We start from the raw sequence: 24,434 nt of genomic DNA, 5'->3' as shown, positions 1-24,434 counted from the left end.
ATGCCAGGAGGAAGACCTACATCTCTTTTCCAATGGACAGAGTGAAGCAGGAAGAGAAAGCATGCTTCTCCAGGATGCAAGGTGCCATAGACCGCATGCACATTGCCTTGCATGCTCCCGCTCACCATCCTGGCAGCTTTCTTAATAGAAAGGATTTCCACTTCCGCAATGTCCAACTTATTTGCGATCATAGGAGCCACACCAGGCAAGTCTGTGCCCGCTATCCTGGCAGCAGTCATGAATCATTTAATCTGCACCAGTCCTCTGTGCCATCTTTATTCCAACCAAGGCATCAGGCTGTCTACTTGGCGACAGGGGCTATCCCTTTCTGACATGGCTCATGACTCCTGTCAGGAACCCGGAAACAGCTGTAGAGCTGGTCTACATCGAGAGCCATGCAGCCACCAGAAACATCATCAAGCATACAGTCAATGTGCTCAAGCAATACTTCCGCTGCCTGGACCGTTCAGGAGTAACTTTGCAGTACAGCCTGGATTGTGTATTCAAATTTGTGATCACCTGCTGTATGCTCCATAACTTTGCCATCATGAATACCAGCCCTTACCATCACCTGGGCAGCAAGAAGTGGAGAAGGAGGAGGAGCAGGACCAGGAGGAAGAGTTAGAAGAGGAAGAGCAGCATGAAGAGGAGGAAGCGTATAAGCAGCATCGACCACCAGTGCCCTTAGCTACCAGAGCTCAGTGAACAGTTCACCCAAGAACACTTCACGTGAACCATGCTTCCCATCTCCAATACATCAACAGTCTCGCAATCCTTATCACCACCGTTCTAACTACCCCCATCCGACTGCCTTCCTTTTGTCCAGCCTTATGGATCTTGCTCTTGTTTAATTACAAATATTAACACCAACACCAAATTCAGATTTTTTTTTCATCCAACAACTCAATTCCATTTGTGTCTAATATTTAACAGAGATAATTAGGATTCACCCTTCTGCAACCCCTTAGTGCCCATCTTCTGTGCTTGCTTGCCTATCTTAGTGCTCCTACGCAGTGTATCCCCAATGGCTACAGCTTGGGAGGTAGAATGCTGCTGAGTTTTGATTGAGGATACTTCAGATGGCCGTGGTAGGCGGCCTTGACGAGCTTTGTGCTTTGAATGTCCAACTGCAGACTGCAGCATCTTGGCATGGGCAGGAGCAGTCTGGCCCATCTAGTTCTGTGGCACTAACAAGGGAACTGGCAGAGTAGGTGGTGGGGGAGCAGGCATGCTGTCATCCTCAGAGAGGACAGCAAGTGCCTCGTTTACAGAGCTAAGGTCACTCGCCTGGGACTGCACCGTAGCACTCCTACGACTCCACGTGAGAATAGAATGCAGGAATAATGTGACGCTCTGAAGGCCCCTGTCAACACTGGCCAAGATGGCAGCCATCTGAGCTAGCATGGCAACAGTGTGAGCTGCCATGGAAGCTGTCAGAGCTATCAGCAGAAGCTCCATCATGGTGGGCGCCACTGTTGTGTTCATGGACCTGATTACTCTCTCCACATTGGACAGAATGGTCTCCATGCTCTGCGCAAAGCCCCAGTTGAAGTGCAGCTGGACATCTCTATACTCTGAGCCGTTGTGCACAAGCTATCTGGAAGGCTGTCCAGTGCATCTAACATTTCCTGGTGTATGCCCATCAGCCTTCTTCAGTAGTCTGGGCCCTCGAAGTCTGTGTCTGAGTGCTCTGCAGCAGAGTTAGTATGTAATAATGCCCTCCAGCAAGCCGGCACCTGTGGCATCTTATCCCCTGCTTTAGCTCCTGCACACTTGTGGCCAGTCATTCACCACATGCAGTCCCCTCCTCTAGCCTACCATTTAAAGTATGCATGGTGCCAATCCCTGACCTGGGTCAGATCGAGTGACGTTGCATTTTCAGGAAAGCTGACCTCCTCTTCCTGAAGTGGCAGAGGTGTGTCCACATTTAAAGAGAGGAACAAGGGTTAAGGTGAAGGGAGAGCAGAGAAAGAAATGGCTGGTGAAAGCAGCTGCATTTGTCTCCCAGAGTATGAAGAGTGAGATAAAAGCAAGAAGGAAAAAAGAGGATAAGGGTGTGAAGAAACCCTGCGCGGCATCTCCTCCAGCGTTGCCGCTCACCATGGCCACGACTCTCCCTCTGCCTGTGATGGCCAGCACACTTTCTTCAAGGTGGTAGAGGGTGTGCAGATGGGCTCGGTCTCTCCTCCAGGCAACCTGCTGCCTGGAGTTGTGTGCAACCTTCTTCTGCAAGAAAGAAGGGAGTCAGTATCAATCTTGTGGGCTGTTTAGAGAATGTGCCTGTTGTGATCAAATAGTTTGTGTGTAGTGTGTAAGATGTGAGGTGTGGGTAAGTTAGGGTTGCAATAGTGGTGAGTGTGTGAGTGTGAGGAGAAGGAGGAGGAGTGAAGCATGGTGCAGTAATTGTAGGAGAGTGAAGGGATGCGGGGGAGGGGAGTATTGTGAGTAGGGAGTAGAGTATTGTTATCTTGACAACTCTGGTGAGGTCATTGATCTCCTTTCGGCATTGCAACCATGTCGCTGGAGCTAAGCTTCTGGCATTGACCTCCTCTGTGACTTCTTCCCACTGGTGGTGGATATGTTGCCTGGATAACTTTCTATCCCCTGGGGGAACAGGATCTTCCTCCTTCTGGACCAGGGCATCCTGGGTGAGAACCCAGAGAACCTGGGTGCCCTCTCTGGACCTCTTCCAGCCATTTTTTCCAATCTCAGAAGTTTAAGAGGTGCTGGCTGCCTCTAATTGGTGTCAGAAATGCTCAATTTCCAATTCCCCCAAACAACTTGCACACCTGAATCATTATAATGAACTTCCGTCATCAATTTCAAGTGGTCCCTGGAACAACGTGAACAGACGTGTACTGCATGCATCCCACCCCTTGCACGTCCGTCTTCGGGTGCAATCGCATTTCTGTGTCCATATATTAATATGCTAACCAGGGTAAAGGGTTCAAAAGGTCTACTGTTACAAATTCAGCTCTACTTTATGGGGTTCAGTGGTTTCAGTTGCTCCCATTTGCTATCTGACCATCTTACGTTTATGGGACTTGACTCACACTGTGCTATATCTACATGTACAATGGCATTAATAAGGGATGTAACAATAGTAACCCCTTGTGATCTGAACTGGAAATTCATGCCTTTGCAATGTCAGCTTCTTCAATTTCCCTGAAGGTGAAACAAGCAAACATTTGGTGAGATGAGGCTTGATACAAATCAATAAGCTGCTTTATTTCATAGTAAGGTGAACAGTAGTTATGATCAGACTCACTAAATTCAATCAGTATGATTTATCTTCATATAATGATATAAAATAAAGAATACTCTATGCTTCCCCACATTAGTAGGTCATCTTATTTGATTAAACAAGATTGCTTCCAACTGTTCCTCCAACAATTCTGACCTCTTATTGCCAGCAAAGGCCCTCGTGGTTTTCTCTTTAAAAAATTGACTGCAGGAGCAGCATCCTGCTTCAAAACTCCTCTTTGCCAGACTACGTCCCAGCCTCCTAGATCTATCTATTCACAGCCAAAAAAGTGACTAAAGACTTTCTAATACAATGGGTGAGAGGTCTTTTCTGATTGCCACGATGGGCTAACAAATTGCTTACTTACAGTCTATTGAGAAACAACACCAAAGGTAGATCATTAACATCTTAACATGCTATTGCCCAGCCTTTTTGTTTTTAAACTTGTCTAAATACACTATGTTTTTAAATACTCAATAGGTTAAACTGATTAGCAATTAAACTATCAACATGGTCATCATGTCGAGGTCTGGAAGAACCTCACTTCAATATACATTCTAAGCATCATGTGAGATGACTCACGTTAAAGGGAAAGTTTTTGGATATGTACGGGGAAGATATAAGGACAAGCAGCAGGCTTTTTGGAGTTAAGCTGACAAGATGGTTGGAAGTCCAACCTGCTGAAGCCAAGCCTGATCAACTTGGGTCTGCAGGAAACCAGGTTGCATGAGTTTATTGTATAACCGTAATAGTTATTGTACTGTTCTTGTCTGAGTAACTAACTTGCATTTGGACAATACGCTCGAGCCTGAACCATAAGGAATCATTCAATTGAGTTTAAGAGGTTTCTTTACAGGCGGGGTGTTGATTAGGGTTGGAGGTTACAAAAATAGGGAGGGGTGAGGCCATGATGAGATTTAAAACACAAGGATGAGAATTTCAAATTTGAGGCATTGGGGAACCAGGAGCGAGTGTAGGTCAGCAGGGACATGGGTGATGGGTGCATGGGACTTAGTTGGGGATAGGACAATTTCAATGGGTAAATTTATGGTATTATTGAGAATTGTGTCATTTTTAAAATTTTATTTGGATATTAAAAATGTCAGTTACTGAGAAAAAAATTGGCAAATTAAAAATATTAAAAATATTTAGAATGTGTTTTGAGTGATTTGTGGGGAAAAGCCACCATTGGCCAGATTGTGCAATTACAGGGCGATGAGTTTACATGGGTGATTACCATGAGAATTGTGGGGATATGAATTTATAACGGAAAAGTTGTCCCAAAAAGTGTGTCAAAAAGAGTAACATCAGGAATTTTTAAATCTCAGCCCCAGGACTTTGCTGGAGGAGTTCCTCAGGGCAGTGTCCTATGCCCAACCATCTTCAGCTGCTTCACCAATGACCTTCCCTCCATCATAAGGGCAGAAATGGGGATGTTCGCGGATGATTGCAAACTATTCAGTTCCATTCACAACCCCTCAGATAATGAAGCAGTTCGTGCCCGCATGCAGCAAGACCTGGACAACATCCAGGCTTGGGCTGATAAGTAGCTAGTAACATTCGCGCCAGACAAGTGCCAGGCAATGACTATCTCCAACAAGAGAGAGACTTACCACCTCCCCTTGACATTCAATGGAATTACCATCACCGAATCCCCCAGCATCAACTTCCCGGGGGTCACCACTGACCAGAAACTTAACTGGACCAGCCATATAAATACTGTGGCTACAAGAGCAGGTCAGAGGCTGGGTATTCTGTGGCGAGTGACTCATCTCCTGACTCCCCAAAGCCTTTCCACCATCTACAAGGCACAAGTCAGGAGTGTGATGGAATACTCTCCACTTGCCTGGATGAGTGCAGCTCCAACAACACTCAAGAAGCTCGACACCATCCAGGACAAAGCAGCCCGCTTGATTGGCACCCCATCCACCACCCTAAACATTCACTCCCTTCACCACTGGTGCACTATGGTTGCAGTGTGTACCATCCACAGGATGCACTGCAGCAACTCGCCAAGGCTTCTTTGACAGCACCTCCCAAACCCACGACCTCTACCACCTAGAAGGACAAGGGCAGCAGGCACATGGGAACAACATCACCTGCACGTTCCCCTCCAAGTCACACACCATCCCGACTTAGAAATATATCGCTGTTCCTTCATCGTCGCTGGATCAAAATCCTGGAACTCCCTTCCTAACAGCACTGTGGGAGAACCTTCACCACACGGACTGCAGCGGTTCAAGAAGGCGGCTCACCACCACCTTCTCAAGGGCAATTAGGGATGGGCAATAAATGCTGGCCTTGCCAGCGACGCCCACATCCCATGAACGAATAAAAAAAAGTATTTTAAATAAATTTTTTATTAGTAATTAAATAATAAAGTTTTGTAGGCAGGAAGTGTGTGCAAATGTAAAATGTTCTTCACGTTATAACTGGAATGGTAATACAATAGCACTAGCACAATCTCCTAAACCAAATACTATCTAGTAGGAGTGTTACCCTTTGGCAAAAAAAATGTTTAAACCTTAAAAGAACATTGGAATGTAAGTCCAATGCTCCTGCCAGATGGATCGATATTCAATTTGTGTCAAAGGCAGTATTCACTCGGCAGCTGAGAAAAATCCAGGATTGGTGGAGTGAGTTTCATGGAGTATAATGAACTCCATTAGCCTCAAACATCAAGATACAAACCCACCAGGATACAAACCTGTGCCACTCCTTCTTACATGACTTGCCAGTAATTGGTTTGTGGATAAGAAGACAACGAAAGATGTTTCAAACCCAGTCATTTCAATATTTCCTATTCATCAGCTACAACATAAATTGTTCGATGAACCAAAGTGTCAACTAGGAATTGAGATTCTTTCTGTTTAACTCAGAGAGCGGATTTCCCTCTGATAATCCTGTTTGACTTTCTTTAGTACTGATGAGACACGAGACAAATGCATCTGGAAGACTCTTCTGTTATCGCACTGAGAGCTCATTTACAGCCTATTTTTCAGGAGCTTAAAAATTAATGAAAAAATCTTATTGTCTGACTTCTCAAGAAATTAGATTCAATTGTAGCATACTTTGCCTGAGTATATGTATCTGTAGCATATAAATCATATTGTTTCTTGCAATATAAATCAGCTTTTGTAGTTTTATTGATCAGGTGCTATAAATCATGATGAATTAAATATTTCTTGACAGGACATAAGGGAATTACATACTGCACTTTTTCTTGATATATCGGATGTTAATGGCTCTCCTCCTTTAGCTACAGTGTAAGATTCTGAAGGGATAGATGCATAACCCTCACTTTGAATGTTGGGACTCACAACTGGATCAATGGATTCAAATGATTTTTTTCCATAAATGGGCTTTCATTCATAACATTCATAAGGGGCTTTCATTTATACATCACAAGTGATTTAAGGGGGAGGGTTACTAAAATATTTGCAGTTTCTCTTCATACCTACCATTCTGCAACTTGATGTATGTCCGTCTGTCTTTAATGCATTAATACAGTATGATTTATGTCAAGTGAAACCCTCCGCTTTTGGCACAGGAGAGACTATCTTCAGATACCACTGAGGACTACAACTTTACTTGAATGGGCCACCTCAATGTTGTGACTTTGAAATATAGCTCACTTTTAGAACCCATGCAATTGATGCATTCTTTTTTTCTATTTGAAGCAATGCAAAATTGTTCAACTCATTTTCACCCAATTTGTACATTTGCAGATATGGGGTGGGGGTTCTCCTTTTTTGGATGAAGTTCTGACAGGGCATAATTCCACCCACCCCTCCATATCTGGTCCAACCCAAACCCGTTCCATTTTCCTGGGTTTGGGTTTTTTACAGATGTACAGCAGCTCCCGGTGGGATTCCCACCATCAAGAGTGAGCCCGCCTGTGGGGAATCCCAGGTGGGGAATCCCAGTAGTGCTGCAGCACCAGAAGATACCGCAAAGGACTGTAAAGGGACAGAAGCACCCAAAGATCAGATTTGATGTGCCATTAAAAGGCTTGGCCGAGACTGGGGCCTTGAACAGATAAGCATTGGGGGCGACGTGGAGGGAGAAGAGTCCGTTATAAGGCCTTCTCCCTCCATGGGGGCACTTCAGGGTCATTCCTGCTGCTTCATGGGACCCACTACTGTGTTCCCTATGGTGGCCTGGGAAGGGGTTGTAACACGGGTGAAAAGAAGGAACATCTGCTGTGGACTCGGACCTGTTCTCCTGCCACTATTTGCACAGGACGGGCGGGGATGGTGAAGGCAGCGATGGTGCCAGAGTGGGAAATCCTGGTTGTGGCGGTAGGAAGTCAACGGAGGAAAAACCCATCCATGGTGTTCAAAGAAACTAACAGCCTGATTACGAAGTCAGCATCTGGCATTTCGAAGTCCTGGACTTCTCTCCAGCCCCTGTGACTCAATCCTGCTGCAGATGTGTCAGAAGAGCCGTGGAATTTTGCTCCCCTGGCGTTTAGTGACTAGTGAAATCTTAGGTAAAGGGCATCAAAACAAAATACACACAAATATGGAGGTCTCTACTTGACCTACCTGCTTCAATGGTTATTGGCATCAAAGGCAAGGTAGAAATCGCTGCCAAGATAGTAGTAGGCTGAGGATCTGGTGCTAACCATCCTTTTGCAGATGACTCAGCCTCTCTATGCAAACAGCCCCAATTGCCTCTATGAAAAAATATATTATTTTGAAGCCCTGAAATGAATGCTTTTGGCTTGGCAGCGATTTCTACCGCATTTTGCAGCATCTTGAGGCTGGCAGGTTTCTGAGATGCACCCCTAGTGATGAAGGTGTCCGCAATCGTATCCCAATTCGGTGCCCTCCGCTTGACCTTTCATACTGTGACAGGGTCTGCAGCAGCGGGCACTGTGGGAAAGATTCTGGGTAAGTGTCAGGATCACTGGCTGTGCATTTCGGGGCCTTAAGTAATTAGTTTAGAAGTGTCGTGCAGGCATTCCTAAAATATTGAGCTATGAATGCATTCTCAGAGCTCCTTTCAGTACTAAGTGCTTGAACCTCAAAAATACATAGAGCTGCAATCCACAACCATCTGGAACCTATGAAACCGATTTTCCCGTGCCTCATATGCCCAGATGCCAGATAGGTGGAGCGTATATATACGTTGCTCCTTCTGCAATTATCTGAACCCGTCTGTATTAAATAATTTATATGCTCCCCCGCTGCAGGCCCACCGCACCCCTCCACCCCTGACATGGCCAAACACCTAAAAACAAAGAAGGAAAATCAACCACTGCTGCAAGCCCGAGATGCTTGCAGTAGTGGGAATAGCTACTGGCATTGGGGCCTTCTGGCCGCTGTCCAAAAAGAGAAGTCTATAGGCCTCCAGTGCCAATCATTGTTTCTACAGGAAAAATAGGGACTTGGCTTGGATCTTCTGTTTTTGCTGCCCCCTCACTGATTGGAGAGGCTGAGTGCAGTGCCTAATGCTCCTTTCTCCTGGGTGCCCCTCAAAACGGCATCCTGCTAGTGACCAAAGGAGAAAATGAAGCAGAAGGCCCAGGAATACCGTCCCCTCTCCCCCATTAACATGGTTGCCCTTAGCATGCACCTGTTTTTTTCCTGCGTTTTGCATCTGGAGAATGTGTGTTCTGAGTGCAGAGCATCGGTACCTATATATTCTAGACCCTATAACCAAAATGAGACATTTTTTGTCCAGTTTTAGTAAATAGATGCCCCTTTAAATCCAATGATAGTCCACCAGAGGCTGGATTAACTGTTTAACTGCCAGATATCAGGTGGTTCTGCTAAGAATGCTGACATATACGAACTGTTCAACATTGATAGTTGGCTACCAACAGGCAGAAATGCATTTAAAGGGACCTTCACAGGTTCGTTAGATTACTATAACTTAGCTTCTTGTGGCTGAATGTAATTTTTCTTTCCTTTTTGATGCTAATTTTAACTTTGTTCCTTGTGCTCGGGGATCCTTTTTTGTGCCTTGTGCGCCTTGAGTCATTCAACAGGAGACAATGGTGTATCCTTTAGACATTCTGCTCTACTTTTGCTATTTAGAGAAACAAGATGAGGAAAAGGAACACAGGAAGATCAAGCTGGTCAATCAGAAGGCACTCACAGATACTCACATGCCTGCATCTACAGAGCAAGGCGCTCCCATCTCGAGCTGAGCAATGGGAACTGTTTAAAAAGGCTGCACTTAATTCATGAGGGCATACAGTAGCTGTGCCACATGCTCGTCCCAGACCTGGAGCCTACTCCACCAGAGCCATTGCATGGCCAGTATCTGAGAATGCCACTTCTGACCACAAATTCTATATCACAAGGTAATTTCAGGTTGCATCAGGGAGTCATGCGCAACATCAGCCAAGCGGCTGTACACCAATGTATTAAACGAGTTACTGGTGTGCTGCTTTCTAGAGTTGGCCAAATCATAACCCTATCTATGAACACTGCGCATCAGCGTGGGAAGGCTGTCCACTTTTATAAAGTAGCAGGATTTCCCAATTGACCGCATCCACATCACCATACTTGCCCCTTTCCACATTGCAATCAACTTCCCCAACAGGAAAGGTTTTAATTTGGTGAATGTTCAGAAGGTTAGTGATCACCAGCACCTGATAACACATGTGAAGCTCGATATTCAGGAAACTACCATCATTATTTTTTATTAAGACAGTTCACCATATCACCACTATTTGTAGCTGAAAGAAGTGTCTGGATGACCCGTTGGAGATCAGGGTTATGCTCTGCAGCAACAACAACTCTATCATGGATAGAAGATTGTTTAATGGACAGAAAACAGAGAGTAGGGATATACGGGTCATTTTCAGGTTGGCAGGCTGTAACTAGTGGGGTGCCACAAGGATCAGTGCTTGGGCCTCAGCTATTTACAATCTATATTAATGACTTAGATGAAGGGACCAAATGTAATGTATCCAAGTTTGCTGACAATACAAAGCTAGGTGGGAAAGTAAGCTGTGTGGAGGACGGCTTCATAGGTTCCAGATGGTTGTGGATTGCAGCTCTGTGTATTTTTGAATGCAGACAAGGGGTCGATTTTAGTGTGGCTTGAGCCAGGCCTTCTTGGTGGCAGAGGAAGGCCACTTCCTTGCGTCCGCCGGGTAGAAGATCTCCCGCCTCCTCCTCACCCCATCCAGTAAGACCTGGAGTGAGGCATCATTAAACCTGGGAGCAGCCTTTCCCCCGGGTTGCTCCATGCTGTAATTTTGGCTGTTTGCTGCAGGAGCAGCATTGGAGGACTGCCCCTATAAATAGGGCTCCTCCGGCTGACAGCCTGTGATGCGGGTGCGCAGTCCGCCCACTGCGTAGGTTTCCAACAGGAAACCCGGAAGCCAAGGTAAGTGGCTTCAATTTACTCGCGATCGCGTGGGGAACCCACCGATTTTACTGGGCGGGTTACCCACGCCCCCAGTCGACCCCCCGCTGTCAACCCACCTCCCTGGTAATATTGGGACCAAAGAGTCTGCAAATATTCTGTTTTTCTATTCTTCTACCAAAGTGAATAAACCTCACATTACCCCACATTATACTCCATCTGCCACCTTCTTGACCACTCACAGCAAAGGCTGTGAGTGGTCAAGAAGGTGGCAGATGGAGCATAATGTGGGGTAATGTGAGGTTTATTCACTTTGGTAGAAGAATAGAAAAACAGAATATTTTTTAAATGGTGAGAAACTATTAAATGTTGGTGCTCAGGGAGATTTGGGTGTCCTCGTACAAGAAACACAGAAAGTTAGCATGCAGGTACAGAAAGCAATTAGGAAGTCAAATGGTATTTTAGCGTTTATTGCAAGGGGGTTGGAGTACAATAGTAAGGAAGTCTTGCTATAATTGTACAGGGCTTTGGTGAGACCGCACCTGGAGTACTGTGTACAGTTTGGTCTCCTCACCTGAGGAAGGATATACTTGCCTTAGAGGCAGTGCAACGAAGGTTCACTAGATTGATTCCTGAGATGTGAGGGTTGTCCGAAGAGGAGAGATTGAGTAGAATGGGCCTATACTCTTTGGCGTTTAGAAGAATGAGAGGTGATCTCATTGAATTCTGAGGGGGCTTGACAGGGTAGATGCTGAGATGTTGTTTCCCATGGCTGGAGATTCTAGAACTAGGGGGCACAGTCTCAGGATAAACAGTCGACCATTTAAGACTAAGATGAGGAGGAATTTCTTCACTCAGAGGGTTGTGAATCTTTGGAATTCTCTACCCCAGAGGGCTGTGGATGCTGAGTCGTTGAATGTATTCAAGGCTGAGATAGATAGATTTTTAGACTCTAGGGGAATGAAGGAAAATGAGGATTGGGTGGAAAAGTGGAGCTGAGGTCGAAGATCAGGCACGATCTTATTGAATGGCGGAGCAGGCTCGAGGGGCCGTATGGCCTACTCCTACTCCTATTTCTCATGTTCTTATGTTCAACAACATTAAACGAGTTACTGGTGTGCTGCTTTCTAGAGTTGGCCAAATCATAACCCTATCTATGAACACTGCGCATCAGCGTGGGAAGGCTGTCCACTTTTATACTCCTATTTCTTATGTTCTTATGTTCAACAACAATTTGCATTTATATAGTGCCTTTAACATAGTAAAATGTCCCAAGGCGCTTCACAGGAGCGATATCAAACAAAATTTGACACTGAGCCACATAAGGAGATATTAGGACAGGTGACCAAAAGCTTGGTCAAAGAGGCAGGTTTTAACGAGCGTCTTAAAGGAAGAGAGAGAGGTAGAGAGGCGGAGAAGTTTAAGGAGGGAATTCCAGAACTTATGGCCTAAGCAGATGAAGGCACGGCCGCCAATGGTGGAGCAATTAAAATCAGGGATGCAAGAGGCAAGAATTGAAGGAGCACAGAGCAGTGGTTGATGATCCTGGTTCAGTTCCCTAGGACCTCAGGTAAGCATCATCAAGTCACCAGATTTATTGTAGAGTAGACAATTGATATTCTGATGCATCGTATAGTCCAGCCAATCTGTATCATATGGTGGTGGTGTGCTGCACACTGAACAATTTTTCCATTTAAAGAGGACTCCTGATGCCTGCCTCGGAGGATGAAGAGGAACAAGCACAAGATCAGCAGGGTGATCAGGCAGCCGAGGCCCAACTGCAGGAAAATGTTGCACAAGAGATTCCTTTACCAGCTGCAAGACATCCATAGAGCTCGTTTGGGAGATGCATTCCTAAATACTACTCATAGCCATCCAAAATACAGTCCTGTCACCAAGCTCCTCCTTTCCATCAAACCACATCCACTGCGTTTTCTTTATCTATCTGTTATTTCTTCAACAAATTCTATAAGTTTGGTCAAGCACAACCTACCCTTTAGAAATCCATGATGAACTATTAACTCATGTTTCTCTAAATTAGCGTCAACTCTGGAAGATTTGGCCATGTGCTGTTCATGCAGGCTCTTAAGCCCATGCACGTTGCTCCCTTTCAAACACCACAGCAATCAGCAAGTCTACTCTGAAATGCAAGTTTACTCTGAAAAAGGGTTGGTGACCAGAGGACACAGATTTAAAGGTAATCGGCAAAAGAACCAGAGGCGGCAAGAGGGAAAAAAAAATTAAGCAGCGAGTTGTTATGATCTGGAACGCACCGCCTGAAAGGGTGGTAGAAGCAGATTCAATAATAACTTTCAAAAGGGTAATGGATAAATACTTGAAGGGGGAAAATTTGCAGGACTACGGGGAAAGAGCAGGGGAGTAAGACTAATTGGATAGCTCTTTCAAAAAGCCAGCACAGGCACAATGGGCCAAATGGCCTGTGTCATTCTATGATCCTATATCTATTGTTATGCATCTGAAGAGCAGTTCTGAGGAGAAATTATCCACTTTTAAGCAAAGCATGAGATCAGTTTCTGGATGCACATTCAGATCATCTCAATTACTTAGATATGAAGGAACCTTTTATTGGAAAAAATTCACAACACTCTTTGGAGATTGCATTAAGGAGGTTCTCGTTTGTTCCTGTAAAGCAATTTCATTATAAATGTGTGACCTTCGCACGAGTGAATGGAAGTTCTGATTTATCTATAGTGAAATTTCTTTTTAAATAACATACCCCTCAGCTGTGACTCATTCAAAATGCCCCGTCAAGGCTGTATTTTCTTTCTCTCATATGTATGTAATTAACAACGGGGCCCTCTCATCAGTAAGGAAATGGGTACTATTAAAACAACTTACAATAAATTACATAAGAAGGAATTCAGTTTTATTTTAAATATCTACTTTAGCAGTTTTGTCTCATTAGGTGCATTTTCTCCAAAATAAACTTTACGAAAAGAAATGGTGTGTTTCAAGATGCTTATATGACAAATACTAAGGTAATTTTCAATTAATTGTAGACAGATCGTATAAGGAGTTAGCAGCACACTGCAGCCCAGTTGTGTATCTGTTTAATTTTTAAACAATTCTTTCAATACCTTTCTATATAATATATGGTAGGTTTCCTTTCTGAGCAATCTCACTGGGCAATAGTGACTTTTCCAAGGAGTGATTTTTTTTTTGTAACAATCTCATTGGCTAATAGTTAATACGTGACTTGTCAAATCTTAGTGACACCTTTAAGCAATCTCATTGGTGGTTGGATAGCTGTTCCATTTATCAAAAGCAAAATACTGCGGATACTGGAAATCTGAAGTAAAAAACAGAAAATGCTGGAAAAGCTCAGTAAGTGAGGCAGCATCTGTGGAGAAAGAAACAGAGTTAACGTTTCAGGTCGAAGACCTTTCGTCAGAACTGGAAGATGTTAAAGAGTTAAAGTTTTTAAGCAAGTACAGAGCCAGGGAAAGGTGGGGAGAGGGAGGGGAGGAAAGAACAAAAGGGAAAGTCTGTGATAGGGTATAGGGCAAAAGTGTTAAATGACAAAAGGGATGATGGTGCAAGGCAAGGAGGGCGGTAATGGGACAAGTGAAGCATTTGCTGTTCTATTGGTGTTGCTTCCAAGCATCTTCATTGGTCACAGTTAGGCTTGTGACCAAGAAGACTGTCCCATGTTTGTTGGACAAGTCATTGGACCAATGCCAGATTTGCAGGGAGGAAAGGAAAGTGGTTTGCCATATTTCTGTTTGGTCACTGAAAAATGTACGACTATTTCAATAGTAACCATTGGTCACTGTCTTTTGAGTGCTCTAATTGGTCTATGAGAATAATGTAATAATGCAGCTAAAAATCTCATTTGCCCCTGGTTCATGGTGATCGCTAATCTTTGATCCCTGGATATGATTTAACCATAACAAGACAGTTTCAACAGATTTTTCTTTCATTAAAAAATATTAAAATAAACTATGTTATAAGTTTTATTTTTACGGGTATGTTGTGGGATTGCTGAAAGGTATATAGTGGGAGCTACCGCAGTGGTTTAGCTCTGAATTATTTTGCAGGAATGTGGTTAGTTAACATTTTTTGGTGTGATGTGATCAGTTTTGATTGGTAATATGATTGATGAGAAACAAGATATTTAACAAAAATTTTCAAAAAGGGTGACAAAGTAGAATCAGGGAACTTTAGGCCTATTGGCATAGAAATTGGCATGCGGTGTGCCCGTTTTTTGAGCACAAAACATTCCAATTTTGCCTAAAACTGGTATTAGGCCCCTTGGCTATGTTAATGAGGGGCCTAATGCCTATTGAAGAGCCCCTTACTGAAATAAGTCAGTGATGTGCAAGGCAGGCCACGGCGACCGCCAACTAAAGGTAATTTTTAGAATAAAAAACCTTTCTTGTGGAGCCAGGAGAAGCAGGAGTGCTCCCCCAAACTCCACAGGCATCGCGATCACCCACCCCCATAGCCCGCTCCAACACCCCCCCGGGGACTTACTTGTGCGCTGCTGCTGGCAAGGCAGGCAGCCCAACATTGGTTGATGTCTTCCCTCTGACGAGCTGCCTGTGGAGGCAGGACTAGTGCCAGCAGCTCACCCCAAATATGTTGATGAGGCCTGAGGACCAATTTCCATCAAACCTCGGGACTCTTGGTTCAGGCATTCAGACACTACTTCATTAGTTTGACCAGTTATGGGTAAGATGCTTGAAGGGATCATAAGAGATGCTCTGTATGATCACCAAGACAGAGAAGGAGTCATCAGGGACACCCAACATGACTTATTGTAAAGAAGGGCATGTCTTACTAATTTGATTACATTTTTCTTAAAGTCACCAGGTTATTGGATGAGGGTAGCCTGGTAGACATTGTCTATCTAGATTTTCAGAAAGTATTTGATAAGGAATCTCACAATAGGTTACTCCACAAGATAGAATCTTCTGGAATTAGTGCTACACTGGATAAAGAATTGGCTGCATGACGTAGATGGAAACTTGTTATCAATAGCTGTACATCTGGTTGGAGACTGGTTAACAGTGGTGTCCCACAAGAATCGGCATTAGGGCCTTTGCTATTTACTATCTATAATAATGACCAAGATGCATGTTTTGGGGGAATGATCCACATACTTATGGATGATGCAAAGATTTGTACAGATGTTAGGCCTGTGGAGGAGACTAAACAACTGAAAACAGATCTTGATGTGTTGTGGGGGGAGTGGGGTAGGTCCTCATTTGGCAAATGGCATTTAACTTAGGGAAGACCAATGCTAAGCATACTTACACCTTACAAGGAACAGAAATGAAGCCTGTTATGAAAGTAAAAATCTTGGTATCATAGTTCATAACGACCAATGCCGTGAAGCTATAACTAAAGCAAATAGGGTACTGGGTTGCATTCACAGGACTGACCATTACAAAACGAAACATACCAATTTGTACTTGTTTAAGCCTCATTTAGAATACTGTGTCCAGTTTTGGTCCCTTCACATGGATGGGTGATATTGAGGCTTTGGGGAAGGTTCAGAGGAGGCCCACACGATTCATTCCCAGTTTTAAACACTTTAGTTGGCCAGATAGGCTGAAGGAGTTGGGTCTGTATACTTCAGAGAAGTGTAGACTCAGGGGCGATTTGATAGGGATTCTTGGAATTACAGTGGATGAGCAAGAGAACTCCAAGGAATCCATCCGCTTGGTGTTTCCCATTACCCCCCTCCCCAGGGACCAAGGAAATTAGAGGTCAGAGATTTCAACACAATCACAAAAAAGAAACTTAACCCAAGGTAGATGACAAACTCAGCAAATCACAATGTAGGATTCACGTACATGACAGATGCAAAAAAAAAACATTAAGGTTATGGACAAGGGGCCAATTCTTATACCGTTTGTTTCAATGGATTACATGTAGAAAAGTCACATTTTATACAATAATCTGTTTACCTTTGGATTTGCTCTGTATGATTTTGCTTTTCCACAAATTCTTGAAAGGCACGCAATGGTCTTCCCCTGACTTTTCTTCTCTGATGTAAAATGCCAATCTGGTCCCTGGTGTTTGTCTTTATTTCAAAGTCTTGCTTGTTTCCACCACTGTGAATATAATATTTAATTTCTTTATGAAGAAAATATTCAATACGCCAAGTTTAACAAAGTGAAAAAGGTAAGATTTTGAATGCTTTAGGGGTGAAATTGGTCTACGGTGATAGCACAAAACAGGCGATAGTAAATCGACACGCCTGTTGGAAAAGAAAATTGGGTGGGTGTAAAATGGGCTGCCGATTTGCTATCGCCTGTTTTGCGTTATCGCCGTAGACCAATTTCATGCCCTACAAGTGGTTACTTTCTATTTGCTATAATTGAGACATTCTTTAAATATTAATCACCCCACATTTTATCGATACCAATCAAAACAGGGATTTATACTTTTAAATCAAATATTAGATCATCAGAACAGAAGGAATTTGAACAAAAAGCTTAGTGTTTGTGAGTTTCCCAGGCAAATCTTCTCCAGGGACAAGTACTCAGTCATTCTGCTACTATATTAAAAATAATGCAACCTCTGAGTTTTAATATGCAGCATAACATCAAGAAACATTTGGGGGAAAAAAATGACCTTTGATTTTGGTTTTTGATCTGGTTTTACGCTTGTATCTTCGTAATAGAAAGTAACCAATTAGGAGGGAGAAAGACACAAGTGGGCAGAAACCCCTCAAAACCGAAGTGCCCCCCCATAAGTGTGTCCTCCACTCCTGACCCTGCTGGAGTATCTGGGTGGGGGTCATCTGTTTAACATATCTTGGACAGGCACTCACACCAGTATGGGTGCATCCTGGACACCTGCTGGGGAAGCAGGGGAGGACCGGATAGATGCTTATGTATGGGGCTAGCAGTCCCCCTTCAAAAGTTAAGGCTCTCCAGCTGAATGGCCTCCTTAAAAGAGGGCCAATCTGAAACTGGTAGGCATCAATTCCATAGTCTTCCAGGCTATAACCCCAGCCTGAAGATATCGATGGACCTCACTTTCACTCCATAAATGATCTGGTGGCTTGTTTCTGTGGAAACCACTAATCAGTGGCCTTTCTTTTCTGTCAGATGCTGATTGATCTGCTGAGGCTTTACAGCATTTTCTAATTTTGTTTCAATATTCCAGCTTTCAAAGGTCTGCTTTACCTCACATATCATGACTCACTGAGTGCAAAATATATCCAATTAGCAAAATTGACTAAATAATGCATGATATATCCCCAGTGTATTTTTTGTTGTTATGGGTCAAAGACGGGTCTTCTTGTGGTAAAAGTATCAGGTAAAACAAATGAGTAACAATCAAGAACAGTTCAACGTAGAACAGAGATGAAGGGATGTTATGCACTACTTGTGAGATTGCACTATCTGTGAGTCTATTATTGTAATTGTAAGTCATAGTGTTGCTATACCTCATAGTATTAATTTAAACAGTGGTCTGTATGTCACAATTGCCTCATAGTCTTGTAGTTATGTAAAAATGATATCCAGCATTTATAGCAGTGGTACAACCAACACTGCCCAGGGACCATTTGTTGCACACCTATCCTTCACCTATGGACCTTAACAGACTTGCTGCTTTCATGTGCAGGATTATTTGAGATTCCATACACCAAGTGACTGGGCTCTAGTAAAATAGAGCTATTGACCCAATAATGTTGTTGTTTTCCTATGGGAAATGCTTATCATCCACTGCAACAGTGGATGACTGAAAATGGTAGCTCACTGCATAGGGAATTGGAGGTGCAGACCTACATCTCATCACTTCATGGTGCAACGTATTGCAGCGCAGCTAAAAACAGCAAGTCACTGGTTTGAATTGTGGCCCTCGTCAAAAAGTTAGGAAGTAACACTGTTTCATGGAATAACGTAGCCCACTGGGTAAAATACAAGAATTAACCAGAATAGAAATAAGAAGATATCTGCAGTATAACAACCATTTTCCAGTGGTTAGAGTATATATGGAACAAACAGCATCCAAAATCAACTTTCTGGATATATATTTTTCCACAGATTTACTTTTTTCTAAGCATACTAGCATTTACCTTATCTTTAGATCGTAATGCTGTTTTTATACTTTAAATTCCCGTGTTAGCATATAAACAAAACTGCATTGTATTCTGAAAGTGTGTGTAAAGAGTTTGGAACATCAACTTAGTGTAGAAACAAAAAAACTAGGGTTAGTCTTGTTATCGGTTCAAGAAGGCAGGTCATCACCGCCTTCGCAAGGCCAATTAGGGATTGGCAATAAATGCTGGCCTTGCCAGCGACGCCCACATCCCGTGAATAAAAAAAAAGTTTACTTGGCGGGGGAGGCGGAAGTTATAAAAACGATCTCTCAATCTGCCTTTTCTTGTTATTTCCCTTTCAAGATTGCATTCACAGTAATAATAATTAAACAATTGCTACTTTGAATCATGAAACACTTCATACCTTTGTAAAAAATTATTTCTGATATTTCTTACGTTGCTGCAGCGCACAGGTTTACATAGTGACTTGTAATGAAGAGTATGTCCCTGTACTGATATTAAAGGTTCTGTTCGCCTGTGGAGCTTATCTTCACCCTGGTCCTCAAAACGATCCTCCAGTGAATTTTGCATCTTTATTATTTTAAGGCGCTGATTTACTATTTTAAGGGGATGATTTGGATCTGCAGAATAAACGAAAGAAACAAACACAAACAAATAAATAAGAATATTTTACATTGTTCCCAAAGTCTTCCACACCTGCAATTAGAACCAATGAACGAGGAGCTGTTTCTTTACAGCTACAAAACTTATATGAGAAAAGATACAACTTTTGTCCTTTGCAGTAATTGTCTGCAGAGGATTTGTAACTCGCCTCCCTCCCGCCCCAAAAGACAATGTCAGCAAAAATTTTAAAAGATTCAAACCAAGTGCTGGTTAATACATTAACAAACTACGTCAGGATCAAGCAAGACACTGGTTTGAATTGTGGCCCTCGTCAAAAAGTTAGGAAGTAACACTGTTTCATGGAATAACGTAGCCCACTGGGTAAAATACTAGAATTAACCAGAATAGAAATAAGAAGATAACTGCAGTATAACAACCATTTTCCAGTGGTTAGAGTATATATGGAACAAACAGCATCCAAAATCAACTTTCTGGATATATATTTTTCCACAGATTTACACAGAAGGCCTGACTGATTATACGTGTTTGACCTAGAGGGTGTAAAATTCGCAAAATGGGCAGTAGCAGATCGAACGGTCATTATACATCTCACCCTATTTTTCTTTCCACTGACTTCATAAAATTATTTTTATGAGTTACATCAAAGGTTCCTATACTTTTTTTGCTGAAGCTCCCTTCAAGGATCCGTGTCCCATTCATGGCCCCTCTTCTTCTAAACAACAGTATATTATAGTCCCAAGAGTTCAATCCTATTGGTTTCAAAAATTGGGGAAAAAATTGAGAGAAGTTCAAAATGCTCATCCTGCCTATGGTGATGTAAGGAATGTGTGCCTCAAAGTGCCAGCTGCTTCAACGATCTCTACTTTCATGCAGCAATGGACCCTACGCAGGCAGCATGTGAACTTCGTGCTGCCTGCTACTTACCCTAAAATCTCCGTGCAGCAAGCGCAGCCCTCGCAGCTGAGAGGCTGCACGGAGAATGAAGAAGTTGGAAATGGGGCGTGGACAGCGCAAGTCATCAGCTGCCTGCACTACTTAAAGGTGCAGGCACATTTCCAATGGCAGATACACAGCCAATGAGGAGAAGGGAGAATGGCATCACGAGTAGCTGCACCAGCAAGAGAGCGGGCACCAAGATTCTCTGACGATGCTCTGGAGGCCCTGGTGGAAGGTGTGGACCAGAGGAGGGCAGCCATGTATCCGCAGGGTGGCCAGAGACCGTCTAGACTACAGCTGCGTAGGCATTGGCAGGCCGTGGCACAGGAGGTGAATGCGAGGAGCATTGCACCAAGCACGTGGGTGCAGTGCCGCAAGAAATTTAATGAATTGACTCGAGTGGTCAAGGCGAGTGAATGCAAGTGTCAGGTGGCACATCCTACCAACTGCACCAATACTCCATGCATGGCACCTCCCGTCACCCAACCACCTACCAACAAACACTGCCATCCATGCGCAATGCTGCATCTCACCCGCATATAATACCACACTTGCAGGCCACACAACCACCACTCAAGTCACACAAACTGGCAGCTATTCGACCATGATAGGCACATCACCCACATACCTTGCAGGATACTCACTGACACACTGTCCTCTGTCTTGCAGGACAAGGTGGCGTATAACATCCACCAGCAGGAGGAACCTGAGGCTGGACGGGCACGTCCACACGTCTTCGCCCCCCAGAGGAGAAGGTGCTGCGGATTATTGGGCGGGCCGTCGCTGCAGCTGTTACAACAGGCCGTGCTGGAGGTCCCGGTCAAGGGGGGGTCTCTGCATATATAATGATCCTTCTCCTTTTCCACATCTCCCTCCTCCCATAATCTTTTCTGACTCACGTGCTGCACATGCTGCCAGCACGCACCTTACTTGCTCCTCTCCCCACTCCACAACTCAACCTGTTTCCCTTTGTCATTGTAGATAACCAAGAACACTTGGCGGCACCCGAGGAGGAGGACGAGGAGGACACTAAAGCCACACCGTCACTCGATCTGACACTTGCTTCCACCAGCTCAGAGACTGACACTGCGCGTCCTTTAGAGGTTAGGTTAGAGGAGGGATCTGCACGTGGTGAGACGCCAAGCACAAGTGCGCAGGAGCCAGGGCGGAGGGGACGGATACCACATGAGCCAACTCGCGGAGGGTGAGGTCGCTCACTAGCTCTGCTGCAGAGGAGTCAGATGAGGACTTCGATGGGCCAGGCTACAGAAGATGGCTGATGGGCATATACTAACAAATGCTTGGGGCACTGGAAAGCCTGTCAGAAAGCCTGCGCATAATGAGAAGGGGCATGGAGGAGTCCAGCTCCAACTTGGCACAGGGCTTTGCGCAGAGCTTGGAGCCCATCCTTTCCAACATGAAACGGGTGGTCACCTCCATCAGCACACCTGTGGAACCCACCATGATGCAGCATCTGATGACTGATGTCACAGCATCCACTGCAGCACAAACATCTGCCATCCAAGGTCTGACTGCTGCATTTGCAGCTCAGACTGCTGCATTGGAAGCTTAGACTGCTGCTATCGTGGCTCTGGGGACCACTGTGGAACAGGGATTCCAGGGCATCACAGCGCTCTAGCAATGCTGAGGCGCCGTCCCAGGTGAGTGGCAGTGGCGCCATGGCAGTCGGACCTGCTGTCCTCTCTCAGGACGACAGCATTCCTGCTCCCACCCCTGCCACTCCGCCTGTTGTTGCCTGTCGCCAGCCAGGCCAGAATACTGCAGCCCATGCTGAGATGGTGCAGTCTGAAGCTGGGCCTTCCAGGCCCAGAGCTACTTGAGGTCGTCCTCCAAGGCCATCTGGACGTTCCTCCATTGAAAGCCAGCAGCCTTCCACCACCCATGCTCCAGCCACTGGGGAAGCACCTCATAGGAGCACTAGGATAGGTAAAGGCACACAGACAACAGGCACTAAGGGAATGCATAAGGGTGAATAGTTCTGATATGTTTGCATATTTTCATTTATTAATCCATAAATGAGAGTTTGATTTGGCATTTGGTGGTGGTTTTTATTCTTGCAGTGAGCTGAGAGGGACACCAATGTGTAATCTGATGGAGGGCGATTTGGTTGTCTTGTGGGAAGGCAAAGGTGGGGAATGTAGCACTGTTGGTGAGTTGGGGGATGTAGCTCCAATTATTGATAGCGGGCACGGATCAGGCGAGCACACAGAGCCCTTGCAGACAAGGCGTGTGGTTCCTGCTGCAACCTTGCGTCTTCCTCTACCTTGTCTTCCAGCTCCACCCCCTCCTCCTGCACCTCTTCAGCCTCTTTCTCCTCCTGCTCCTCCGCCTCTTCCTCCTCAGCCTCCTTCTCCACCTCTGGCTCAGGATCTTCTGCAATCATAGGTGGCAAAGGCTGGTCCCTCATGATGGCGAGGTTGTGCAGCATGCAGCAGATCACCATGAATCTGCCCACCCGCTCAGGGGAGTACTGCAGGGCTCCTCCAGACTGGTCCAGGCAGTGGAAGCGTTGTTTGAGGAGGCCTATGGTGTGCTCCACGATGTTGCGTGTGATAGCATGGCTCTCATTATAGGCCTGCTGCGCAGGTGTGCGTGGATTCCTGACTGGTGTCATGAGCCACGTCGTGAGGGGATAGCCCTTGTCGCCCACTAGCCAGCCTTTGACTTGCCGAGTCGGATGAAAGATAGCTGGTACGTTGGACTGCCGCATGACGACGGCGTCATGACTGCTCCCAGGGTAGCGGGCATCGACCTCCTAGATGCGATGCGTGTGGTCGCACACCAGCTACACGTTGAGGGAGTGGAAGCCCTTTTGGTTGACGAAGACAGCCGAGTTGATGTGCAGGGCATGCAGGGCGATATGTGTGCAGTCCATGGCACTCTGCACCATGGGGAAGCCAGCAATGCGGGCGAACCCCCGTGCTCGCTAGTTCCGATTGTCTCTGTCGAGAGGGAAGGTGATGAACCTGTTCCTCATGTGGTACAGTGCATCTGTGACCTCCCTTATGCAGCAGTGCACTGCATACTGCAAGATGTTGCACGTGTCGCCAGCAGAGGCCTGAAATGCTCCTGAACCGTAGAAATTCAGTGCCACGGTGACCTTCACAGCCACAGGCAATGCTGTCCTCACCCTGCTCTGAGGCTGCAGTTGTGGCCGCACCAGTTGACAGATCTCAGTGACGGCTTCCTTGGTGAACCTCAGGCGTCGTATGCAATCCTCCTCGATCATGTTGAGGTAAGAGAATTGATCCCTGAAGGCCCTTATTGGGTAGGGCCTCCTGCTCAGTGCCCTGCGCCTCCTCGTCCTCCGACTCCTCGCAGCTTGACCTGCTGGGCGTGGCCTCTCTGAATGCTCCCAGTCATGCTCAATGCCCAACGGGAGCCCTAGCAGTCCGCCCATGGTTGGCAGGAATGTTGTTCCACGAGGGTTGTAATTTTCCGACCCGTAAGGCAATACCTGCCAAAGCACTCTCAAAAGTAGTGTGGGAACTCTCAATAAGAACAGGGAGCTTTAAAAAACACTTCCTACTCCTCCAGCAGCCAGAAGCAATAATCCAGCAACTAACCTGCAACACCTGCATGGCCCTTTAAATAGCACTGGTGGGGGCTCCTTCAGGCACTGTAAGAAATGTTTCGATGGTCAGGGATAAGACTGTGTGTTGAGTTGAGCCATTGCAGCCATTTTCTCCCTACTTTACATGCTTCCAGTGTTCGGGATTAGCGCATGCGCTAACTCCTATATCAAGATGGCGTCTGGCGCACGTCACGCAGGAAACGTGCGTGCGCATCCAAGATGCCATCTTGGATGTCGGAGGGGCCGTGTAGCCCCAAAACAACGGGCGCTACACGGCCCAATTTAGCGCCCTAAATGTCTACTCCCAGGCTGTGTCGCATTCTATTGGGAAACACAGGTAAGTGTACAGGTCACTCCTTTTTAGCATTATGGGTTTATGGATTATTGAAAAATTCATAACACTATACTTCCCATTTAAAATTAGTACTGGCAATTAAATATGAAAAGAATAACGCACAGATATTGGCTGGGAGTTTATTGCCAAGAGAAACAGTGATTGAGGCCATTAGAAACTTTCTCACATTTATCTGAAACTTTTTATTGTAAATGTACCCTTTTCCTCATTGGTGATATATTTATCATAAAAATAATTGATACAAGAGAAAGAAATGTTATTACATAAATTGACATCAACTGCATGTATTTTCTCAAAGGCCTTGCTTGATTAG

At 44.9% G+C, this 24,434-nt stretch overlaps 1 protein-coding gene across 2 annotated transcripts in view; it reads right to left on the bottom strand.

The window, feature by feature from the left end:
* Nucleotides 1-24,434, bottom strand: part of LOC137303978 (leucine-rich repeat-containing protein 27-like) — a 52,483-nt gene that overhangs the window by 13,836 nt on the left and 14,213 nt on the right. For both annotated transcript variants that reach the window (XM_067972402.1, XM_067972482.1), the window contains exons 5-6: nucleotides 19,015-19,231; nucleotides 16,504-16,650 (exon numbers count right to left, since the gene is read on the bottom strand). In XM_067972402.1, coding sequence (XP_067828503.1) covers nucleotides 16,504-16,650; nucleotides 19,015-19,231 — 364 coding nt within the window. The remainder of the gene's footprint in view (nucleotides 1-16,503; nucleotides 16,651-19,014; nucleotides 19,232-24,434) is intronic.

Source organism: Heptranchias perlo, chromosome 1 (genome assembly GCF_035084215.1).
Source record: "Heptranchias perlo isolate sHepPer1 chromosome 1, sHepPer1.hap1, whole genome shotgun sequence".
NCBI lineage: Eukaryota > Metazoa > Chordata > Chondrichthyes > Hexanchiformes > Hexanchidae > Heptranchias > Heptranchias perlo.
Note: the sequence above shows the minus strand (reverse complement) of the source record. Positions and strands in the feature narration are given on the sequence as shown.